Genomic DNA, 22,441 nt, shown 5'->3' with positions numbered 1-22,441 from the left:
TTTAGACAAGGAATGGTCCAGATGATGCCCCCATTGTTGTTTTAGACTAAGAATGGTCCAGATGATGCCCCCATTGTTGTTTTAGACAAGGAATGGTCCAGATGATGCCCCCATTATTGTTTTAGACAAGGAATGGTCCAGATGATGCCCCCATTGTTGTTTTAGACAAGGAATGGTCCAGATGATGCCCCCATTGTTGTTTTAGACTAAGAATGGTCCAGATGATGCCCCCATTGTTGTTTTAGACTAAGAATGGTCCAGATGATGCCCCCATTGTTGTTTTAGACAAGGAATGGTCCAGATGATGCCCCCATTGTTGTTTTAGACTAAGAATGGTCCAGATAAAAAAAAACATGGTTGTTTTAGATTATTATTTTAGACTAGGAAAGGTCCAGAAGAAGCACTGTCACTAAAGTAACTTACTCCTTTTGTAGTGTTATGATCCTATCTTTCTGCTTCCAGGTCTTCTTCTGCAAGTAGACAAACAGACCATAATTAGTTGACACAAATTCAGTCCTCTCATTCATAATTTTATTCTTATTGCAGGTGTGTGTGCAGAACATTGTGCAAGGGGGCTTAGGCTGTGGCAAGTAAAGTTTTTAGGGAGTCGGGTGATGCTCCCCCAAAAAATACATTGACTAAAACGAAGCTTTTCTTTAAATGGGGGGTGGGGTCGACACCTACCCCCCCCCCCCCCCCCCCACACACACCCGAACACATGTCTCTATTTCCAATTTAAACAATAATAAATATATACTGAAGCATAAATATGCAATGGATATTTCACTGAATATTTTCTTATAGAAATGTAATATCATATGTATTAAGCATGTGAACATCCTATGTGTTGGTAATAACTATAACTGAAAGAAGATATTGTTCAAATTGCAAAAAAGAAAAGAAATAAAATGCATTCGAATAAAAAAACCCCCACATATCTTGCTGTTTATTGCAAGAGCATGTTTTCAGCATTACTTAATCGTGGCATATTAATTCCCCTCCACAGTGTCTAACACTTGCATCTACCAAAGTACCTTTTGTTTGTCGAAGGACTCCCGATGGATACAAGTTAGTTTGCGAACATCTTTCTTGAAATTTTTCAGGTCATTATTGCATTCTGCAAGAGACGACTTAGCCGAATTCAGCTGAAAAAACATAAAAGAAGACCCAAACATTTAAAACAAGATAGTTTCACTTCCTTTGTGAGCAGCATTTTCATACTTTTGACAAAAGCAGGCTGCGAATTTAGTAAGCTTCCATGATTTTGGGTCAGTAGTATAAAATTATGAGATGGAATCCTGAAAATCTCAGGCAAGTGATAATCAGGCAATTGATAAATCACTCTCCTCATAAGCTCCAGACAAATGATTTGCATTTCATAGGAAAAATCATGAGTACAGCTTACACATATTAACATAAATAAGTTTTGACTAGTGCACAGTGTACAATCACTGAATCAGTATAATGATATTCAAACACTAAGACCAGCTGGACTTGAACTTAAGCTTAATTGTTTTAACATGCTTATATACCACTAAGGTTTCAAGCATGTCTGTCCTGGGTCCCGCTCCTGGATAGCCAGAGGTCTGATCCTGGACTTGAAGGAAAGTCAATTCAACAACCAGAGGGAGATGCACAGTTACCTACTTTTATGTCACTTTAGTGGACAATAGAAAATGCTTTTGAAATGAAATTAAGTAGCACATGTAGAGTGCAAGTACGGTCGCACACCTCAGATATGAAGGACTGATCATATTTTTAAGATTCTGGCAGAATCCTAAAAAGAAATTCCCAAATTCAATTCCTGACGAGGCTCGATTATGGACCTAAATGATCACCTGAGTAAATTGTTGACCCTACTCACCGGCTTTTTTTTCGGGTGGTGGGTGTGAGTGTGTGGGTGGAGCACCACAATATGACCAAATTCACATTTTTTGTTCTACATAGTTTAAGGAAGCACACCACCATATTTAGTTGGAAATGATCTAGCAGTTATGAAGAAATCAGAGTTGAAATGCATTTATTTTTTCAACTCTTGTAAACTTCATCCCTCTTCAGGCACAAATGAAAAAAAAAATTAATTGACTTAAATTTACCCTTTTGGGCCCCATCTTTAATGCCTCTGAGAATGACCAAATTCACAAATTTATTTTTCAATGTGCCAAATCTTGCCATTTATGAAGTAGAGAATTTGTATTTCTTAATTAGCTTAGTTTTTGCCCCTTTTATAAATTTGTTTCATCATTTGCCTAGTAAGCTTCCGTCAAAGTTTGGTTGGAATTGGTCAAAGAGTTTTGGACAAATTGAAAAATGTGTCAAATGTATGCATGATGCATATAACAGATTCATGAAAACTGACCGCAATAAATCACTTGTTTCTCGTTGTGCCAAAGAAGCTTCCCATCAAATTTGATTAAAATTGGTTGAGTAGTTTTGGACAGCAAGTTGAAAATGTGAAACATCTGCACATGTTGAACAATTGTGGAATATGTCTTTTGAGAGGTCAGACCTCTGATCAGGTGATCGGCTGTGTCACACAGTACAACTCCGCATAGATCTTCATGCAAAAAGTGTGTGTGTGGTTCTTTTGATTCATATTTTTAAATCAAAAAAATAATTGCTGTCAATTCTTATAATTAATGTTAGCAGCATAATCTAACAAAATATATTTTTTAATAATTTTGTTTAGCCTTGAATATATTTATAATATTGTTTGTGTAAACTTCATTGATAGAAGTGTGGTGTAGGAATGCAAAGTTTCATTGATAAATAGCTAAATGAAGCGAGCGACGTCATTTTACCCGATCTTTAATCTATGCATTTTCATGTCTTGTATAGTTATTTTGGAAGTCATTATGTGCAAAAAAATTTCATTGATGTGTGGTGTAATAAATAAAATACTATACTTGTTCCCGTGTGAGACCGTTTACATTACAACTCGTGTTTTTAATTGTGCGTCATAAGCGAAAACACACTCGTAAAATAAACTCGTTTAGTATTCTCTATGTATGCCAGATTCAAAACCTGTTTAATTTTTCTATTACACAATAATAAACTTACTCCTTCATCAACCACGGACATGTGCTCATCTGCTAACCTGATGTGTAGGTCTATTTTCTGGTAAATAGAAAAGAAAAGAAAAAAGAATACATTAAAGAGTCTTACTGTATTTCAAAGAGAATTCTGTACTTACACAGTCATCACCTACAGTAACATCGCTAGAAGAGGCATTGATATACTCACTGAAGCACCAACCAAAGCTTAAACAATAGAGTGATGTCACAAGCAATAAAAACAACCAATGAAAATGAAATTATAGGTGGCTTTTCCAGACCTCACTGTTTATGGGGAGCCATCACTCCCGCTCCCCATCATTTCAACTATTTTTGTGCTTATATCCAATTAAGGTTCAAGCACGCTGTCCTGGGCACACACCTCAGCTATCTGGGCTGTCTGTCCAGGACAGTGGGTTAGTTGTTAGTGAGTTAGTGGGTTAGTGAGAGAAGAGGATGTAGTGGCCTTACACCTACCCACTGAGCCCTTAAGAACTCGCTGTGGGTTAGAGCCGGTACTGGGCTGTGAACCCTGTACCTACCAGCCTGTAGTCTGATGGCTTAACCACTACACCACCGAGGCCGGTGGCTCCCCATCACTCCCTTCGACTAGTTCAAGTAGAGTAATTACTAGTCTAGCTCCCCTTATTATGTGAATTTTAAAATAAAAAGTAATACAAAAGGATTAAATATAAATGCTTTTTTGTATGTGAAAAAAAAAAGAGCATATGAAAATAGTAGCTTACATGTGGCGGCCCCGAGTTTCCTCTTATAACTGTAAAGCCATTTTCACATGCATACAGTGACATTTAAAAATTATTTCACTTCAGACATAAACAAGATACGAAAAGTTAAAAAGTTTGGTTTAAAAACACAACTATAGCACATTGATTAATTAATCATTGGCTATTGGATGTCAAACATTTGGATGTTTGTTAATTCTGACACATTGTCACCAGAGAAAACCGGCTACATTTTTCCTAAAGCAGCAAGGGATCTTTTATATGCACTTTCCCACAGACAGGCAAGCACATACCACAGCCTTTGACCAGTTGTGGTGCACTGGTTGGAATGAGAGAAAAAAAAACAATCAGTGGAATGGATCTACTGGTGTGGTTCAATCCTGCGACACAAGCACGTCAAGCAAACACTCAAGCGACTGAGCAAACTGCCGCCCCTAAACATGGTATGAAATGGAAGCTTGTTTAATATTCCATAAATATGCCATGTGTTACTTAGAAGGTCAAAAAACAACCCAAAAACTTAAAGGTGCATCAAAGTTATTTTGAACAGTATTATATTTGGCACATGATGTGGAAATAATATCAATTTTCTAAAAAATCAAACCTCTTACCCTGCGTGCAAGAATAGCATCAGCATTTTCTCCAAAGCCTCTATCCTGAAACATAGAAGCAGATTTTATCCTATAACTTAGCCATTATTTTGGGTAAAGCCATTTCTAGTTGTTCTATTATTTTTTCTGGCCAGTAATTCAGAAATTTGAATCAAGTGAATACCCTCTAAGCCATATACAGTGTATGAACTTGCACAATGTCAGTCGAGATATCTCACCTGCAGCAGAAAATTATGATATAAGCGAACCACGAGCAAGATTTTAATGTGGAATAAATATATGCAATACAAATATTAATAGTGGCTTGTATGTTACAGCTCTAAAGAAGATTGAGCAAATAATATTATTTGGGTGACTAACACCATTATTTTTTAATACTTAAGTCACCCAAACAGGACACTGATCACATTTGGCAACCGGGCCACACGCCGTTTCGAGCCCTGCTAGTGTCCAGAAGATTAAAGGAGTGTAGGCAATAGATTTTTGTTCTTTCTATTAGATAATGAGGGGGTTTCAAGTTATCTTAATCTAATTATGTACAGCTTAACAGTGCATTGATTTTGAGGTGAAAGTCTCTAGGTCAGCATGTTTGTACTTAATTTGGGCTTACTCATTTTAGGCACATCCTTTGTAGCCTGAGCTCTGGTGCAATCTAAAGACCAGGGGCCTATTCATTAAACTCTTGCAACTTTGCGATCTCGCAGTGCAATGCTAAAAACCTTGCAAAGAGGATGCTTTGTTGTCTAGCAGAGCCTAAGAGAGCTTTGTGAATTAGGCCCCAGAGCTCCATTCCACACATCTTCATTAATCAAGGCTAATATTCGTTCCTCGTATTCAGCCTTGATACATGTAGTCAAGATTACTGATATCCACTACTAGCGCCCTCTATTGGAAGAAAATTTGTAACACCGATTATGTCCCTTACACGATGACATCGCTGACCAATCACAGCATCGGTAACATGTGACAATCTTGAAAGCAATATCAAAAATTAACCGCCGGACGCTGACGCTGCCATCTTTGTTTACAATAACAAGAGAATCTATAAGGAGCGTTGCGATTCGTTGCAATCAGATCTCATCGCATCCAACGAAATTTAAGCATTTTGTGGCATGATTTCTTGATGACATGTATCAAGGCTGAATACGAGGAACAAATATTAGCCTTGATTTATGAAGATGCATTCCACGAAGTGATCTTAGTGCTAAGATCACCGTAAGTATATAAGGTAGCTATGTAAGGTTATCTCAGTGCTAAGATCACCATAAGTATATAAGGTAGCTGTGTACTTAAGGTGATCTTAGTGCTAAGATCGCTTTGTGGAACAGGGCCCTGCAATATACATAAATCAAAATGAATTCCAATTTCCATTGGATAGAATTTCCAAATGTATACAATTACCTTCCTAGACGACCAATTTATGACAGCGAATTCAGAGCAATGATAAACGAGTACTTACAAACATCTTTGAAATATCCTTATGTACTGGTTGTGCTGATTCGTGAAAGTACACGACAATGTCATCGAGTAGTGTTGATTCATCTTCAGATTCACACCGTTTCACTGTAATGGAAATGAACTGTACGCAGTGTTAAAACTTTCACTATCATCATTTCAAATGCCACATTTTGCTATTTTTACAGGGAATTAAAACTGAATTTGGCAAAAGTAAATCACTCAAAAGTTAATTAAAAATTCAAATCAATGCATATTCTTTACAATCTGTAACTTTGTTACATGTTTTGTTCGACTACAAATTTTCTTACCAAATTTGCAAAATTGCTTACAGTATTTTTGATTCAATCAAATCATGTATAATTGATTTAAAACTTAATTTTTTCAGCCAGCCTCGTGGAATTGTCCATTCTTGCCTTCACAGGATAAAGCCTATGCCATTAACTAGTTATTTTCTCTATAGAAGCATTTTGGTTCTTCATTAAATTGATATATTTAAAATAAACATTTTGAGAAGGTAATCAAAGTTATAAGTATTCTTGGTGCTGCAATCTCTGTTGATTTTGAAATATTTAAACATTTTGAGTTGATAATCTAATTTATTGTTATATTTAACAACAATTTCTAGCATTTAAAAATACAGTAGAATCTCATTGGGTTGAACTCGGAAGGGTGGAATAAACCACAACATTCGAACCAAACACGAAGTGCTGTGTTACACTTACACGATGTTCTCCTAATGGTTAAGTCAAACTATCCGATGGGTGGAATACACCACAACATTCGAACCAAACACGAAGTGCTGTGTTACACTTACACGATGTTCACCTAATGGTTAAGTCAAACTATCCGATGGGTGGAATACACCACAACATTCGAACCAAACACGAAGTGCTGTGTTACACTTACACGATGTTCACCTAATGGTTAAGTCAAACTATCCGATGGGTGGAATACACCACAACATTCGAACCAAACACGAAGTGCTGTGTTACACTTACACGATGTTCACCTAATGGTTAAGTCAAACTATCCGATGGGTGGAATACACCACAACATTCGAACCAAACACGAAGTGCTGTGTTACACTTACACGATGTTCACCTAATGGTTAAGCACCAACAGAGTTTGAGCAAACAGGATTCAACTGTATATTTAAGTGTTTCAAGTAGAAAATAAACTATTGAGGTTTTCTTAAGTTACAGACCCTAGTTTCTGCCCATGAAAATAGACACTAAGTGTGGTTAATCTACAAACCTGGGACCTAATTCAATAAACTCTCGCAACTTTGCGATCTCGCAGTGCAATGCTAAAAGACTTGCAAAGAGGATGCTTTGTTGTCTAGCAGAGCCTAATTAAGAGATCTTTGTGAACTAGGCCCCTGTAACATACATCTAGATAAAGTTACAAAACAATTAAACAAGAGTCTGTGATACTCAAATGGGGAAACCCTTAAAAAAAAAAAAGACTAGAGCTAATCTTAACAACCATTACATTTCAGAGTTATGTGCGTTTCCAGTGTTTCTGCCAGAAAGCAATTTTTGGGTATGGCGCTATGAAATTGAATGCAGCCACAGTCAACAGGGGGTAAGGGGGGCCTCCCCAACAAAGAAAATGGGTTACATTTAGGGTTAGGGTTAAGAAAATCATATAATAATGATAAGAATCATTAATTTTGTCAAAATGTTAACTTAAAAAAAAAAAAATTGGGTATGGCGCCATAACCGTTTTACCCTCTGGCAGAAACTCTGGCTTCTAGAATTATGGGAATGCATTTCACAGTATTGCAGGATAACCAGAAACACTCGGATGTCTAGAAATGGATAATTTTAACCAATAAAGTGGATCTAATGGTGAAAAATATGGAGTAGTGTTTAAAAACTAGGGTCCGTCACATTAAAAATGTGGCAATCGTTAGTACAGTGAAACCCTTTGAAACCAGACTCTCAGTAAGTCAGAATTTTATCAAACCCAGACATTTTTCGTGGTCCTTTTAAATTTCAGTCCAGAACAGAACCTCTGTAAACCTATACAGTCCTTCCCACAGGTAACACCTTTTTTCATACTAAGGAATTTATAAGTTATTTATTTCTGAGCAGACTGTTTTCTAAATTGCACACAAAAATAGTTGTTGTTTTTTGTTATTTTCAAAACACGTTTTGTTTCTTATGTTAAACCAAACTAAAATTATTTCCAAAAAACATTTTTGTAGGAGGATGGGACGGACTTTAGACTTTTTACTTATTAACCTGGGTGTCGGTTAAATGACGAGTTTCACTGTCTATTGTAAGCATTTGAAAATTAGAGTAGATAATAAAGTTCAGTTGTTGTTTTTTCTCTCATTATGTGCTGTTGTTTTCAATCTAGTACACAGCAAAAGTAAACCAAACAACTAAAACCAAACAAAAACCACACAAACACAAAAAACTGACAACTGTCAAACTGAAGTGTTAAAAAAACACAAAAAAAACATCTTTTGTTGTCCAATACAGTAAAAACGGATGATGAGACAATCTGGTCATTTCAGAACAGTGGACCATATCCACTTCCGGCAAAAACACACCAATTAAAACTGTATTAGGTTGATGTTTTCCATTTGTAAATGGTGTTATCAGATAGGAACAAACGTTTGTAGCTTTAAATACACATTTATTGGAGTTTTTCATTAAAAAATTGACGTTTTGTGCTAGGAAGGATACATTGCAAATATAGTTAGCTTGCTGTAACCGTGGTTCATCATTTTAGAGGTGATATCGGTATTTTAAGTTGGCCCCGATCATAGACATAAAAGGTTTATCAGTGGTAGGAAAGTGGCATCTTGTTACCCATCACTTCCACACACACAAAATAAAGAAAGAAAGAAACAAAAAACACAACCCAAAAGATTCCAGATTTTCCCCATAAGAGCTGGACGGTATACCGTATATACTGTTTGGTATCGGTATTATGTCAATACAGTTTTACAGAGCACAATATTTCACAAGAACTGTTGTTCTGTTTGCCTGTCAGTTACACAGGCCCTAATCTAGAATTGAAAGAGTAGGAAAAGTGACTTTCTCTCTTCCCAGAAGAAAGAGGCTAATTTTGATAACAATTGACGAAGTGAACATTTATCAGTACATTTTGTAACGTTTCGCCAGTTCAATCGAAAAAATTGAAAACGTAATATCATTAAGTAGTTGATAATGTGCCGTTAGGCCTATGTTAAAATTATAGTATTAATTAGTATTTTCTGGCATTACGAAAATGAATGTGGCCGAGGATTAACAATGCTTGGCTGGTCACAGCACACGGCGCGACACTCATCATTTTGAGAAACAATAGCCCGGTTTACGGGTGTATCTGAAGAATGACATGAATAAATTGAATAAGGTAAAACATTTCATCAAATCAATCGCACATTACAATGCGTGTGCGCAGAAACCATTTCCTGTTAATAGGCAGGTTCACGATTACTCGAGAATACAGTCTGGCGCCAAAGAAAACACACTGTCTGACATATGGCAACAAAGTGCCAAGTGAGCTATGACAATAAACAGGTCGGAAGCTTGACGTCTGTCGTTTGATTTTGTTTTTGAAATCGGATTAGGTCCAAAATCTTACAGTAAAAAGTAAAGTTTGTTTTATTTAACGACGCCGCTAGAGCACATTGATTTTTTATCTTATCATCGGCTATTGGACGTCAAACATATGGTCATTCTGACACTGTTTTTAGAGGAAACCCGCTGTCGCCACATAGGCTACTCTTTTTACGACAGGCAGCAAGGGATCTTTTATTTGCGCTTCCCACAGGCAGGATAGCACAAACCATGGCCTTTGTTGAACCAGTTATGGATCACTGGTCGGTGCAAGTGGTTTACACCTACCCACTGAGCCTTGCGGAGCACTCACTCAGGGTTTGGAGTCGGTATCTGGATTAACAATCCCATGCCTCGACTGGGATCCGAACCCAGTACCTACCAGCCTGTAGACCGATGGCCTGCCACGACGCCGGTAAAATCTTACAGTGACTTCGACTTCTCACAACTGCTAATAACTCGGCGACTTGAGCTGACTTTCGGCGAAGAAAACACTCATTTCACCGGCAAGATTAGGGCCTGGTTACGCAATTTTAAAATCAAGAGTATCGCCAATTAGTTACATGGTGAACAATTACATTCTAAAATTAAAAGTATCATATATCAGTAATGAAAGTGAAAACACAGTTTGTTTTTAAGTACATTTGAACCATCAATGTAGCACAGAACCATAGTTCAAATGTTTTAGGATTAGGTAGGCTTACCTCATCGGTTACGAGGACTATATTCACGTAACCGAACAATCGGTTACCTTAGTAAAACTCACGTGAACTGACTTCCGGTTACCTAAGATTTTGAAATATTGTCCCTTGATTTTACCGTACCAAACAAATTTCAAAATACCAAAAATATGGTATTGGAAAATGTTTTTCGCCATTCAGTAAAGCACTAACAATATATCTGACGAATGCAAAATGAGTTGGGTATAAATCAAACAAGAGCCTTGTGTATGGAAATTAATTTTATTTAGATGAAATTAGTGGGTGAGCCTCAAATCAGGCATGCATTAAGCCGAGTTTACCAAAAATACCGCTCGATATTGGTATTGGTATTGTGTCAATACTGAATACAGTACAGATACCGAGGTAAATCACCTGAAAAATATCGATACCAAACCTCAAATTTCAATACCGCCCAACTCTACAAAATGAACATACTCACTGATTTTCTGATGCTCTTACCTTTCTGTGAAAAATAAAAATAAAATATATATATCATCTCAAATGTGACTATGTTAAATTAATTCTATATTTTGAGATTGAGATAAATATGTCAAAATGATGGTAAAACGCATCTGTCTCTGATGTCCCCATTGAGCTGCCAATATAGTCAATTTGCCAGATTTTGTAGCTTTATTGATTTTATAATATTTGTTATAACGGTTCACATGGCATGCAAGCACTTCACAATTTCAATATTCCTGAGTTAGTTATGCAAAGATTACACGTGAGATCGATTAATATGTAATTATTTATAATAAATTAAAAAAAGAAGTAAAAAATAGTGCAATATCTCGATATGATATGGCACATTTACCCACCACACCACCATTAGTTACAGTGTACCATAGTTCCTATTATTTAGTTATATTGGTAATTGTTTTGTCCAGAAATTAACTTGTAGCTATTGGAGATGATTTGGCATTGTTTATATTCTTAAAAGCTAAGTCTTTTGTCATATGGTTAACCAGAGGAGGTGGGAGAGAGTACACACAAGTCTCACAAATCACATTAGCACTGAGCATACAGTTAAAGTTTGTTTTGTTTAATGATACCACTAGAGCACATTGATTAAATTAATCAACTATAGGTCAAACATTTGGTAATTTTCAGTCTTCACCACAAGCAAAATCAAGGCGAGCTGAAGATTACTCTCCTGATATGGTGCTAGGTAAAGCAATCTATTAAAAAATGTATTTGAAGGCAAGCAATCTGCCACTCTCCTAAGACTCTCCAGGCAATTGTGGAGGAGAAAGAAGGAAATGTTATATTTAACGACGCACTCAACACATTTTATTTACAGTTAATGGCATCAGACATATGGTTAAGGACACCACAGATATTGAGAGGAAACTCGCTGTCGCCACTTCATGGGCTACTCTTTTTGATTAGCAGCAAGGGATCTTTTATATGCAACATCCCACAGACAGGGTAGTACATACCACGGTCTTTGATATACCAGTCATGGTGCACTGGCTGGAACGAGAAATAGGTGTGGAGGAGAGCAGGAGTAATCACTCGGCTTTCAAGCCAACACTAATTCTGACGTGTGGTCTTCAGAGGAAACCTACTACGGTACATATTTCTATTAGCAGCAAAAAATCTTTTATATGCAGTTTCTCGTATACAGGACAGCAAATACCAAGGCCTTTGATATACCATTCATGAGTCTGAATGGAAAACAACCAATCGGGGAATAGGTCCACTGAAAACCTCGGGGAAACATTCTACCAACTAAGATAGATCCCACCACCACCATTCAGCATTGCCGAGGTCAAAACTGAAGCAAAATTAATTAACATCAGCATTTGTTTCACGATGCATACAATCAATAAAAAAAATAAAAAAATTGATCTTGAAATTACGGACTCGACTTATAACCAAAATAGACAAAAATATAAGGTATGACAATTGTTGTACAAACCCATGCAGCAAAATTCTATAGACAAATGGGGTCCTGTGAAAAAAAAAATGTTGGTGTAAATGTTGTAAATTCTGGAATAAAAGGATTTTTAAAATACAAATAAGGATTTTAAGAATACAAATCATTAGCCTATAAATCTACAATTATTGAAAACAAATAGGTTCAAAGGTGGATATTCTGTAATAATAGTGGAATTATGGTAGATGATGAGTGAAACTGGGTTTGGAAGAAAACATATTTAGTGTATGAAAATACCCACGTGATGCTTGTCTCGATGTTTCCTCCGAGTTTTCTTATCATCATGCTTCCTTTAAAAACAGAAATCAAATCAAAATGTACATATCATCATCATCATCATCATCATAGTGAAAAATAACAATTCACAGGGATACAACAAAAAATAATACAAAAATAGAAGGGGGAAAAAAAAGCCATCTGCCAATGAAATCCATGTTAAATTTGCCAAATTCAAACGAAGATTAATAGAACGAGTTCTTGTTGCCACTAACATATATACCATTGTGAAGATATATTATATCCGCAGAACTATCTTTGGCTCTCGCCGATTTTGCCAATTGTGAAAATCTAAAACAATTGGCGAATTTTATTATGGTGCTGCACCATGCTAAAACAAGCTAGGGAAAACACTATTATATTTAATTTTAAAAAAAACGGTTAAATGTGACAGCTATTATATATAACGGGCACAGCAATTTTGTTCCATTCCAGTGAATACACCCTCTGGCGAGCTGGTGGTTACATAATACTTAACACATAACATCAGGAATGAGTCTTAGAAGTTAGATCTAGAGAAACAAATCTACCGGGTTTTTGTGGGATGTTAAATAGGCATGCATTGCAATGTTTTGTAATAATATACAGTAAGCCAGCAATAAGTATATATTATTTTTCAATACAAAATAAACCACCATTGTCAGTGTTTCTGCTAGAAAGAAATTTTTGGGTATGGCACTATGGAATCTTAGAGCTAAAGAAACCATTCTTGCCCACTGGACAGGGTTATCCAGCTTTTGCATGGTGCTAGATAAATCTGTCTGACCCGAGGGCTAGACGATCTCTACATATGTGTGATGTCATAACTCATGTTTTACAACGATTGACATCATAACTCATGGTTTTCAGAATTCTGTTTGCCATTTCATGTTGTATCATTATTTTAAAAATATTTAAACAAAGTAACATTTTCAACTTTATATTTATTGGTAAGTTCTTACATTTTATGTCGTTGCATGAGGTGGACTATATTTTCCCCGCATATGATTAAATGAGTTTGTAGGTAATAAAATGTTTACGAATCATTTTACAATAAACAAACAGTCGCTTGCAAAATTTATGTTTTGTTACTGAAATTAAATGGGCAAGAAAAAGAATCAATCACCGTTGTGAGGTATAGATAAGGCAATCCCAACCCTCAGGACAAAATGTTTTTGTAAACCCTCGGTAAACTTTATGTTTATTTTTTTTGTAAGTAGTTCGATACACTTTATTTTGGCAGCCCGTCTAAATTGCTCAAATCACCTTGAAACCTTTTTGGCCGAGCACTCAAACTTTATCTTTAGGACTTAAATTTTCGGTCAGAAATGTGCAGAATGCTTTAGCTCATTTTTGGCCTTAGGTCTTTGACCTAATTACTAAATTCTTATTGCAAATTCCGCCCACCTCAAACTTACCCTCCCCCCCCCCCCACCCCAAACATAGTCACTGGCGTTGTCAGAGGTAGGCCCGTGACAGGCGTGTTCGAAACCTCAGTGGTATATGGACACGTTAAACACTTTCCCTGACCTAGTCTGCAACTAATTTTCAGTTGGCCCGATGACCGTCAGGTCGTGTCCAGTTGAGTTGTGTCGTCCAATGTCATCTAGGCTTTAGCTGCAATGGATCGTTTTAAATATGATATATTGCTTTTGCCACTGACAAAACAGCAAATACAAGGGCGCTTGTTGGGACTAGAGAAAAACAATCAGAGAATGGGTCCATCGAGGTTCGATCCTATGCTCCAAGGACCAACTGACTTAGCCCAAGTACTCTGACCATAAGAGTGTACGACGGACATTTGGACAATTATGATGCTCTCATTATGGCCAAAGAAAACTGTATATGAAAACTGTGCAATCTGTGCCTACCAAATGGTAGTCAGATTCCCACTCTAATACAACAACAATCTTGCTTGACATTAAATATCTTTACATTGATCATTTTCGAGCTCGCTAATAACAAAGTTCACATATTAATCACTAATTATAATACACACACTACAGGAAGAAACCTGACAGCACCACCTTTCAATAATGTTCCCGGTTAAATAAGTGTTGACGGGTTTCTAACCATAGTGATTAATATGTCAAATATTTGTTATTAACAACGGTAATGACAGGTGACGTCACTGGCGTATGCGGAAAGGCACATGCCCACCTTGCCCCCCCCCCCCCCCCCCCCCCACACACACACACACACCTTGTAGCAGCAGCCATGGTTTTTGTGTGTGTGCCCCCCACTTTTTGGCACCTTCCTACACCCGTGCATGTCAACCATGCTCTCCTACGGGCAGAGTACTCGGGCCAATAGTAATACAGACTGAGATAAATTCCGATTCACTCCCGGTTGTCATAGTTAACAATAATTTGATAATTAATTAAATAGGTTTTGTGTAATACTTTGATTTTTTTGGTTTGTCAGACTTTGAACGGTGTTTTGTCTCCCCTTGTTCTTCACTCTTTTCATTCTCTTGTTCTGTAAACTCGACATGCTCGGCACTCTTCTGACTCTTGATACTCTTCTGACTCTTGATACTCTCGGCACTCGTTTGCTTCTTGGCATTATCGGCATTCTCGGCATTCTCGGCATTCTCTTCGTCTATTTTATCTGCATCCTCTTTGGGCGGCTTATTATCTTTATCATGTTGATGTTTTTTTTTCAAAAGTTTTACCATGGCTAAGGTATAGCAATAACAAATTTCAAAACAAACGGTGGATTTCTTCTACATCAATTTCCAACATCTATGACCCGTTGGCAAGGAAATATACCAAGGGCAGAAACTCTTGCTGGAACGTTGTCGGAATTCTGAATAGAGCATGCGCGACGTTACACTACGCGCTCCTAAAAATAGATTCTCCTCATTATGCATACAACTCATCAGGCATACACCGTTTGCTTACAAACGCAAACGCTGACAATCCTAAAAGAAATAATTAAACATAGTGAACCAAAAGAAACATTATAAAATAACAATTTTATTATTTAAAAAAATTCCAGAGAGAGAGAGAGAGAGTTTTATGTAGGCCTAGTGGCTGTTGAAAATTAAATAACGCTATTTCCCTTTATCCCCTCAGTGAAAATGTTTTGTTTAACGACACCACTAGAGTACATTAATTTAATTAGTAGAAAACCTGCTACATTTCCCATTAATTAGTAGCAAGGGACATTTTATATGCACCATCCCAGACAGAATAGCACATACCACGGCCTTTAATATACGTCGTGGTGCACTGGCTGGAACGAGAAATAGCCCAATGGGCTCACAGACGGGGATTGATTCCAAACCGACCGCGCTTTGCCACTGGGCTACGTCCCGCCTCTTATCCCATCAGAAACAATGTTCTGTTGTAAACATTTTACATTGCTACTTTTGATATAAAACAGGCGCGGATTCCTCTCTCAATATCTATGTGGTCTGACGCTATACAACCGTAAATAAAATGTGTTGAGTACGTCGTTAAATAATGCATGTCTATTGTCCGGGGGACGGGGCGGCAACAAAATTCATTTAGAAGATCAGTTAACAGGTTAGACTACTTCATTATTTATTATCGCATGCCTGATGTGTGGTTGGTTGGTCATGAATTGATGCTCGTAGATGGACCTATGTACATCAAGGTTGTGGTATGTGCTATCCTGTCTGAGATGGTGCTAATAAACGATCTCTTACTACTAATGGGAAAAATGTAGAGGGTTTCCTCTCACAAGACTAATATACTGTCAGAAGTACCATGTGTTTGACAGGGATCGATTTTCGACAATAGACAATAGAGTAAGAAAATAAATTGGACCTGTATTCAGCATTTCAATTCGTTATCGAGACACGAGACAATATAAAAGGATGTGTAAAAAAAATGTATTGAACCTTGCACTTTCTGAAATGTTAGCCGACCGTTTTGTGTTATTTTGTAATTGGCAAGGTGGAGCTTATGAACTTTGCTACTAGGTACCCCAAGACATTCAGAAGAAATGGACAAAACGGGAGTACAGTGCTGGGATTACGTTCACGAACATATGTATGCAGTCTATGGGGTCTGCCCCATTCTTAATCTAATTAAAATTATCTCCACTATTACATGTGGATCTAACAGCAGCCAGTTGGAGCTCATGTCCACCAATCAAAACCTTACTTGCAGAATCATGCCAGTGATTTAAAAATAATTTGAAAACATTCTGAATTATCCTGAGGGTATACGACGTTTCGTGTGAATTACGAATGCCTTAAAACATGTTTTATTTTTTATAAATAAATAATTTGTAATGTAAAATTGTAGACTGATAACCCATCCCGTATGTATTGGTATGGTTCGCTGTACTGCAGCCACTAAAATAGACTCGCCCGATATTTTTAGAATTTGTATGCTCCCAAATAACGTTATAAAAGGCGAAGTGTGATTGGTCAATATTTGAATTATTATTTAGACGAAATGTTACTTGGACATTGGAAACTACGCAGTGTTGTTAGCAATCTGATTAAAATTAGTTCTACTGGTCTAAATAAGGCATTCGTAATTCACATGAAAAATGTCGTATACCCTCAAGATAATTAGGAATGTTTTTCAAATCACTGGCATGATTCTGCTAATAAGGTTTTGATTGGTGGACATGAGCTCCAACTGGCTTAATTAGATTGCCCCATTCTATACCACTGTCAAGCAATGGGTCAGAGAATTTAAGCAGGGATGCGTTTGAATGGTAACACCACCACCAGCCCCCACTGAGGATGACCAGTAACTTAAACTTCCCAGGAGTCATCAATCTTGCACTAACTTTGGAGACTGTGCAAATGATGGATCCACGTGACAAGCCAGTTTGTCAACATTTCCTAGCAAGTTGCAGCTGGTCCTTCCTGGACGGGGGTTATCTTCCAGACTTGCTCTGGCCTGCTTAAATTCTCCAGTCAGTTTTTCTTTAAACACACCATTAGAGCAAATCGATTTATTAATCACCAGCTATTGGATGTCATCCATTTGGTAATTCTGACATATCTTAAAGAGGAAACCCGCTACACTTTTCCATTAGTAGCAATGGATCTTTTATATGCATCATCCCAGACAGGATAACAGATTAGCACATATCAGTACCAGTCGTGATGCAATTGGTGTACCCAGAAATAGTTCAATGGCCCCATCAAGAGAGATCTACCCCAAACCAACCGCACATCAATCCTGTGAATGGACTTGCATCTTGCTGGACCCGGCCCATGCCAAAGTACTCGTGGAGACCCTAGATGTTATAGACATTGATAATTCTATTTCCAGCTAGGTTTTGTACAAACCAGTTTGAATATAAATCATGAAACCAATGAACACCAGTATTATATATGAGTTTACTAGACAAAAAACAAACTCTGTGCTTGTAATTCAGTTGACATTTTCTTACTTATGAAATATAATAAATAAGTCCAATTTTGACATTTTTGGCATTGTGCAATATACATGATCTAAAAAATATTTATATACAATAGAACCAAACAATTTGTTCCATTAAAGATTGACAGTGCCGAATCGGTTTCAAAGCTTTGGGTGTAGTAAGCAAAAGTGTTCCATCATAACCATTATTATAGCTGGCAGAAATATGCAACTATACCACTTAAAATTATTGCTTTTAATTTTTTTATAATAAATGCATTACTCAACGCAATTATTTAAAAACATTTTAATACCAACTGCTCTGGAACACATCTTGGTTGGAACACAAATTTTTAATGCTGCATGTGCAATTTTTTTTTTTAATCATTGTGTAACCTTCCCCAAAGTTCAGTCATCCGTTTTTTTGCTAACGTTTACAAACTATTCAAACTGGTTCCTGAAGTGGTAACCTGGTTTACCATGTAGTGTGTATAAACTAGTCAAGCGAACGTTAGCAACACACGGTGGACTTAACTTTCCCCATGTACTACTTCGACTCTGTTTGATAGGCAGTCACTGGTGGAATAGGATTGTTAAAATCAAAACCGACTGGACACTGCAAGATGTAAGTTATTGTCCTGGGCCATGTTCCACAAAGCAATCTTAGTCCTAAGATCACATTAAGTGCACAACTACTGTATGCACTAAGATTGCTTTGCGAAACAGGGCCATAGTATCTGCTGGAATTGGTTTGTGATATTTTGTCGACTACAACCAACCAGCATCTGTAACGAGTATGGGAACATGTCTAAAAAATATTTAGAGTATTAAATTCGCTGATTTCGGCCAACAGAGGAAAAATAGATGTGTTAGTAACACTTAATTTCAACCTACTTCAAAAATATCTTCATATATAGCATCAACATACAGAGCAATGTTATTTGTTACTCCCACCACTCACCCAACTCTTTTCTGACAGAGAATCAACACAGTAAACAAGGTTTTAGTAAGTTTTATTATATATGCCTAAGAAAATATTTTCCTTTAAACAGAGCAATAATTCAACAGCTAGTAGATGGAGAAAATTCAGATACTCCCTCCCCTCGACAGGACTTGGCAGTTAGATATGCTTTCCTAAATGTCAACATTAAACACATTGGCATTATTTTCTTGTTTATGCTGTGCTGGATGGTTGTAATTTTATGTTAAAAATATTACAAAACAATTGCAGCCAAAATGAAAATTCAGTCCCAATTAGTCACATTTCTTCCCCACAACTAGTAATAATAATATACCTGGAATATATACCAGTGGAAAGAAATAAGAGATAAGATAAATAGTAACAGCAAAGAGCGACTAAAACCCTTGTCCAGTACCAGGAAGTTAACTGTTATTGACATCCAGTCCCACATTACATATTTGTATGTTATACATACATCTAAACTAGTAATAAATTAAATTAAGATGTGTTTCCTTATTTCTTTCCACCAATAAAGATCGAACAAAATCCTGACACAGCTTGAAAGACTGTTAGACGAAAGACTTTTACATGCTCTGATAAAATATACATGCTTATGATGAAAACTATACACAGTATAGCAGTCAAACTTCAAGTTAGGCATTATCATTCAACAATAAACTACAAATACTTTGTGCAGGATAGCAAATACCCCAAACGCCACCCATCCCATATTTAATGAGAAACATCTCTGTTGATTTTTTTTTGATTTTTTTTATATAAGGCATAAATTTATAAGCCAAAAGAAGGCTTCCTAAGTTAGTAAATTAGTGCCCAAATCTTTTGTTCTTTATGCAATAAAATGTTTTCAAATCTAGAATATGACATGGCAATTTCTAAACCTTAAGTACTGCAATTTGTAAATCCACATACCCTCAAAAACCATTATCAATATTTTTTTTAATATTCATTTTAGTATTAGTAAGCTTTGAAAGGATACTTTTTATTAATCACTATTCCATCATATAAAACAAGTTGTTTAAATTAATACAGTGAATTGATTTTTTTATGAAAAAATTTAGTTGCATATCTACCCTACATTGTGCAATTCATCTGAAAAACATTTAGATAAAAAGTGGGAACAACCTATTTTTTAAAAACTTAATTCCTGCAACAAATCATTTTATCATGACCAGATACACAGTTGTTTTTTTTTCCAGATTGTATGGGGAGTTTAATTATGTACCATAAAATCTTGAAAACTAATGGATATACTTTTAGAATTTTTATAGATATAGTAATATAAAATTTGTGAAAGTGCATGAAAACCAGCATCCAATTTCAAAACAATTCAAAGCAATAACCACAAAATAGATGCACTTAGTAGTTATGTTCTGTTTTTATTATGCACCCGTAAATAGTTTTTGTATCACAAAGCCTTCATCACCTACCCATTAATTAGCAAAATATGGGAATGGATAAATTTAACAAATATTATTTTTAAATTCTTGAAAACTAGAACCATTTAATTCTTCGATTGTATCCTATTTAGTGTGGTTTATAGTATTATGATTTTAAAATCATTGTGCAAGAAGAAATATGATAAAGAAATATGTAAAGTTCTTTCATTCAAGTGTCTGGCAAACTAAACAACTCAAATATATCACAATTTGGCACTATTGCTGGTCCTTATTAACCTGATCCACTACTCGGTATACCATAATTCATCCAAATCGTCAATTTTCTGACTAGAGGCCATTTGCATTTGCAAAACATGAAGGCTTAAAAATCAATAGAATGTAATCCTAAAACACCTATTATAAAAGTGATTATATATTGATGCAAGTTTGGATGCATTGTAGACTTCCTTTACTTTGAAGTTTTGATTTCTCCATTTTAAATGCAAATGGAATTTAAAATATAGACTAATTAAATAAAAAGTAAAAATAATCTCTTAGTGTCCCACACTGTAAATTTTAGTATCAACACCACTTTCTAAATTTGATTTTAAATGAGTCTAAAAGCCAATGACCCTAGTTTTGGCGGCACCTACCTTTTGTTTCGCGTGAAATTAATTTTGAGGTGCTACAGAACACCTGGAGGACTTTTTAAAAATAATTCTAAATTTATAACTTTGTAAATGTAAGTGTAAATGAATTTATAGTATTAAAAAAAAAAAGAGAAAAAATGACCGGTGTGAAATCAGACAAAAATATTTTATAAAGTTAAAGTTTGTTTTGTTTAATGACACCACTAGAGCACATTGATTAATTAATCATAGGCTACTGAATGGCAAACATTTGGTAATTCTGACTTGTAGTAAAAAAACAAACAAAAAAAACAAAACATGCTACATTTTCCCCCCTTAGCATCAAAGAATCTTTTATATGCACTTTCCCACCGACAATAAAACATATACCACATCATTTGACCAGTTGTGGTGTACTGGTTGGGATAAGAAAAAACCTATCAGTTCAGTTGAATGGATCCTGCGATGCAAGCACTCCTGGCAAGTGTTAAACTGACAGAACTAAATCCTGCTCGTGTAATACAACAAATATAATGCCTAAATCCTAGGGTCAGTGGTTATAAACATCAGTACAATACCAGTATCAATATTTTTGCACCTACATGCAAGAATAAATTTGTTCTCTTTTTTTTTGGTAATTAAGTATTTGTTTTACTATACCTTATCAGAATAGAAATCTTTGATTATTTGTAGAAATAATGCTTTCATAAATGATTGGTCTCAAAATTGGGGAAAATACAATATAATGTCAACATGTTACAATCGTAAATATAAACTTTGTATAATTAGGGAGCTGCACACTTAAAACATCAACCCCTCCCACCCACAATCTTCAAATTCAATGCAAATTATACCATTCACACAAAGCTCAATAAAATAAAAATTTGCACACACCAAACAAAACAAAACGTGTCCTAACAAGTTTCATGTTATTTGCATAGATAATTTTACATCCAAACTATATATTAATGTCCACCTAAACGGTTCGACAGTACAGTGCTTTAAATCAATCGACCATTTGACCTGCGTTTACAACAATTAAGATTCATGCTTATCCCTTTGGATATATAGACCAAGTTTCCCACAAAATGTGCCCTAGATAGGTGGGTACAGTATTTTTCTTCTTCTTCTTTTCTTTTCTTTTTTAAATCACACGCGCTTATCTCATAATGTGTCCATTGAAATAGTCTTTAAGTATCACAAGTTGAATTATCCACACACAAACATTGCATCTCGATACTGGATTATTGAGCATGTGGAGTTTGTAGGCAACTGCTACAGCATTTTGGAGATCGCAACAAGCCTTCACTTCAGTGTAGCTGTAACAATTGGTAATTTGTTTTAGCAAATTAAACTGGTACCTGGAAAATTAAGCAAATGTGAACATAAGTAGTGGACTTTTATTCAGCGATGCAAATTTTAGTCTTTGAAAATAGGAGACTGATAAGGAAGAAAAAAATGTTTTATTTAATGATTCACAACACATTTAATTACTCATATGGCATCGGACATATAGTTAAGAGCCAACTGCCATCATGTCCTGGGCTACCCTTTTTGATTAGCAGTAAGGAATCTTTTATATATATTATTCCACAGGCGGAACATTACATATGTGGAGCATTGGCTGGAACGAGAAATAGCCAATGGGCCCACCAAACTGAATCAATCCTAGACCAACCGACACATCAGGCGAGTGCTTTATCACTGGGTTACATTCTCACATCTTGAATGAATGGAGAAATAG

General features: G+C 36.0%; 2 protein-coding genes across 10 annotated transcripts in view; both read right to left on the bottom strand.

The window, feature by feature from the left end:
- The window catches only part of LOC121388757, a 29,704-nt gene extending 14,589 nt beyond the window's left edge, over positions 1–15,115 (bottom strand). Inside the window, exons 1-8 of the mRNA XM_041520250.1 lie at positions 14,759–15,115; positions 12,343–12,391; positions 10,622–10,625; positions 5,867–5,970; positions 4,408–4,452; positions 3,061–3,117; positions 1,035–1,145; positions 424–470 (exon numbers count right to left, since the gene is read on the bottom strand). Coding sequence (XP_041376184.1) covers positions 424–470; positions 1,035–1,145; positions 3,061–3,117; positions 4,408–4,452; positions 5,867–5,970; positions 10,622–10,625; positions 12,343–12,391; positions 14,759–15,033 — 692 coding nt within the window. The 5' untranslated portion in view covers positions 15,034–15,115. The remainder of the gene's footprint in view (positions 1–423; positions 471–1,034; positions 1,146–3,060; positions 3,118–4,407; positions 4,453–5,866; positions 5,971–10,621; positions 10,626–12,342; positions 12,392–14,758) is intronic.
- Positions 15,116–21,419: 6,304 nt separating this feature from the next.
- The window catches only part of LOC121388461 (serine/threonine-protein phosphatase 4 regulatory subunit 1-like), a 50,481-nt gene continuing 49,459 nt past the window's right edge, over positions 21,420–22,441 (bottom strand). For all 9 annotated transcript variants that reach the window (XM_041519805.1, XM_041519806.1, XM_041519804.1 and 6 more), the window contains exon 20: positions 21,420–22,058. In XM_041519805.1, coding sequence (XP_041375739.1) covers positions 22,047–22,058 — 12 coding nt within the window. In that variant the 3' untranslated portion in view covers positions 21,420–22,046. The remainder of the gene's footprint in view (positions 22,059–22,441) is intronic.

Source organism: Gigantopelta aegis, chromosome 14, assembly GCF_016097555.1.
Source record: "Gigantopelta aegis isolate Gae_Host chromosome 14, Gae_host_genome, whole genome shotgun sequence".
Classification (NCBI taxonomy): Eukaryota; Metazoa; Mollusca; class Gastropoda; order Neomphalida; family Peltospiridae; genus Gigantopelta; species Gigantopelta aegis.
Note: the sequence above shows the minus strand (reverse complement) of the source record. Positions and strands in the feature narration are given on the sequence as shown.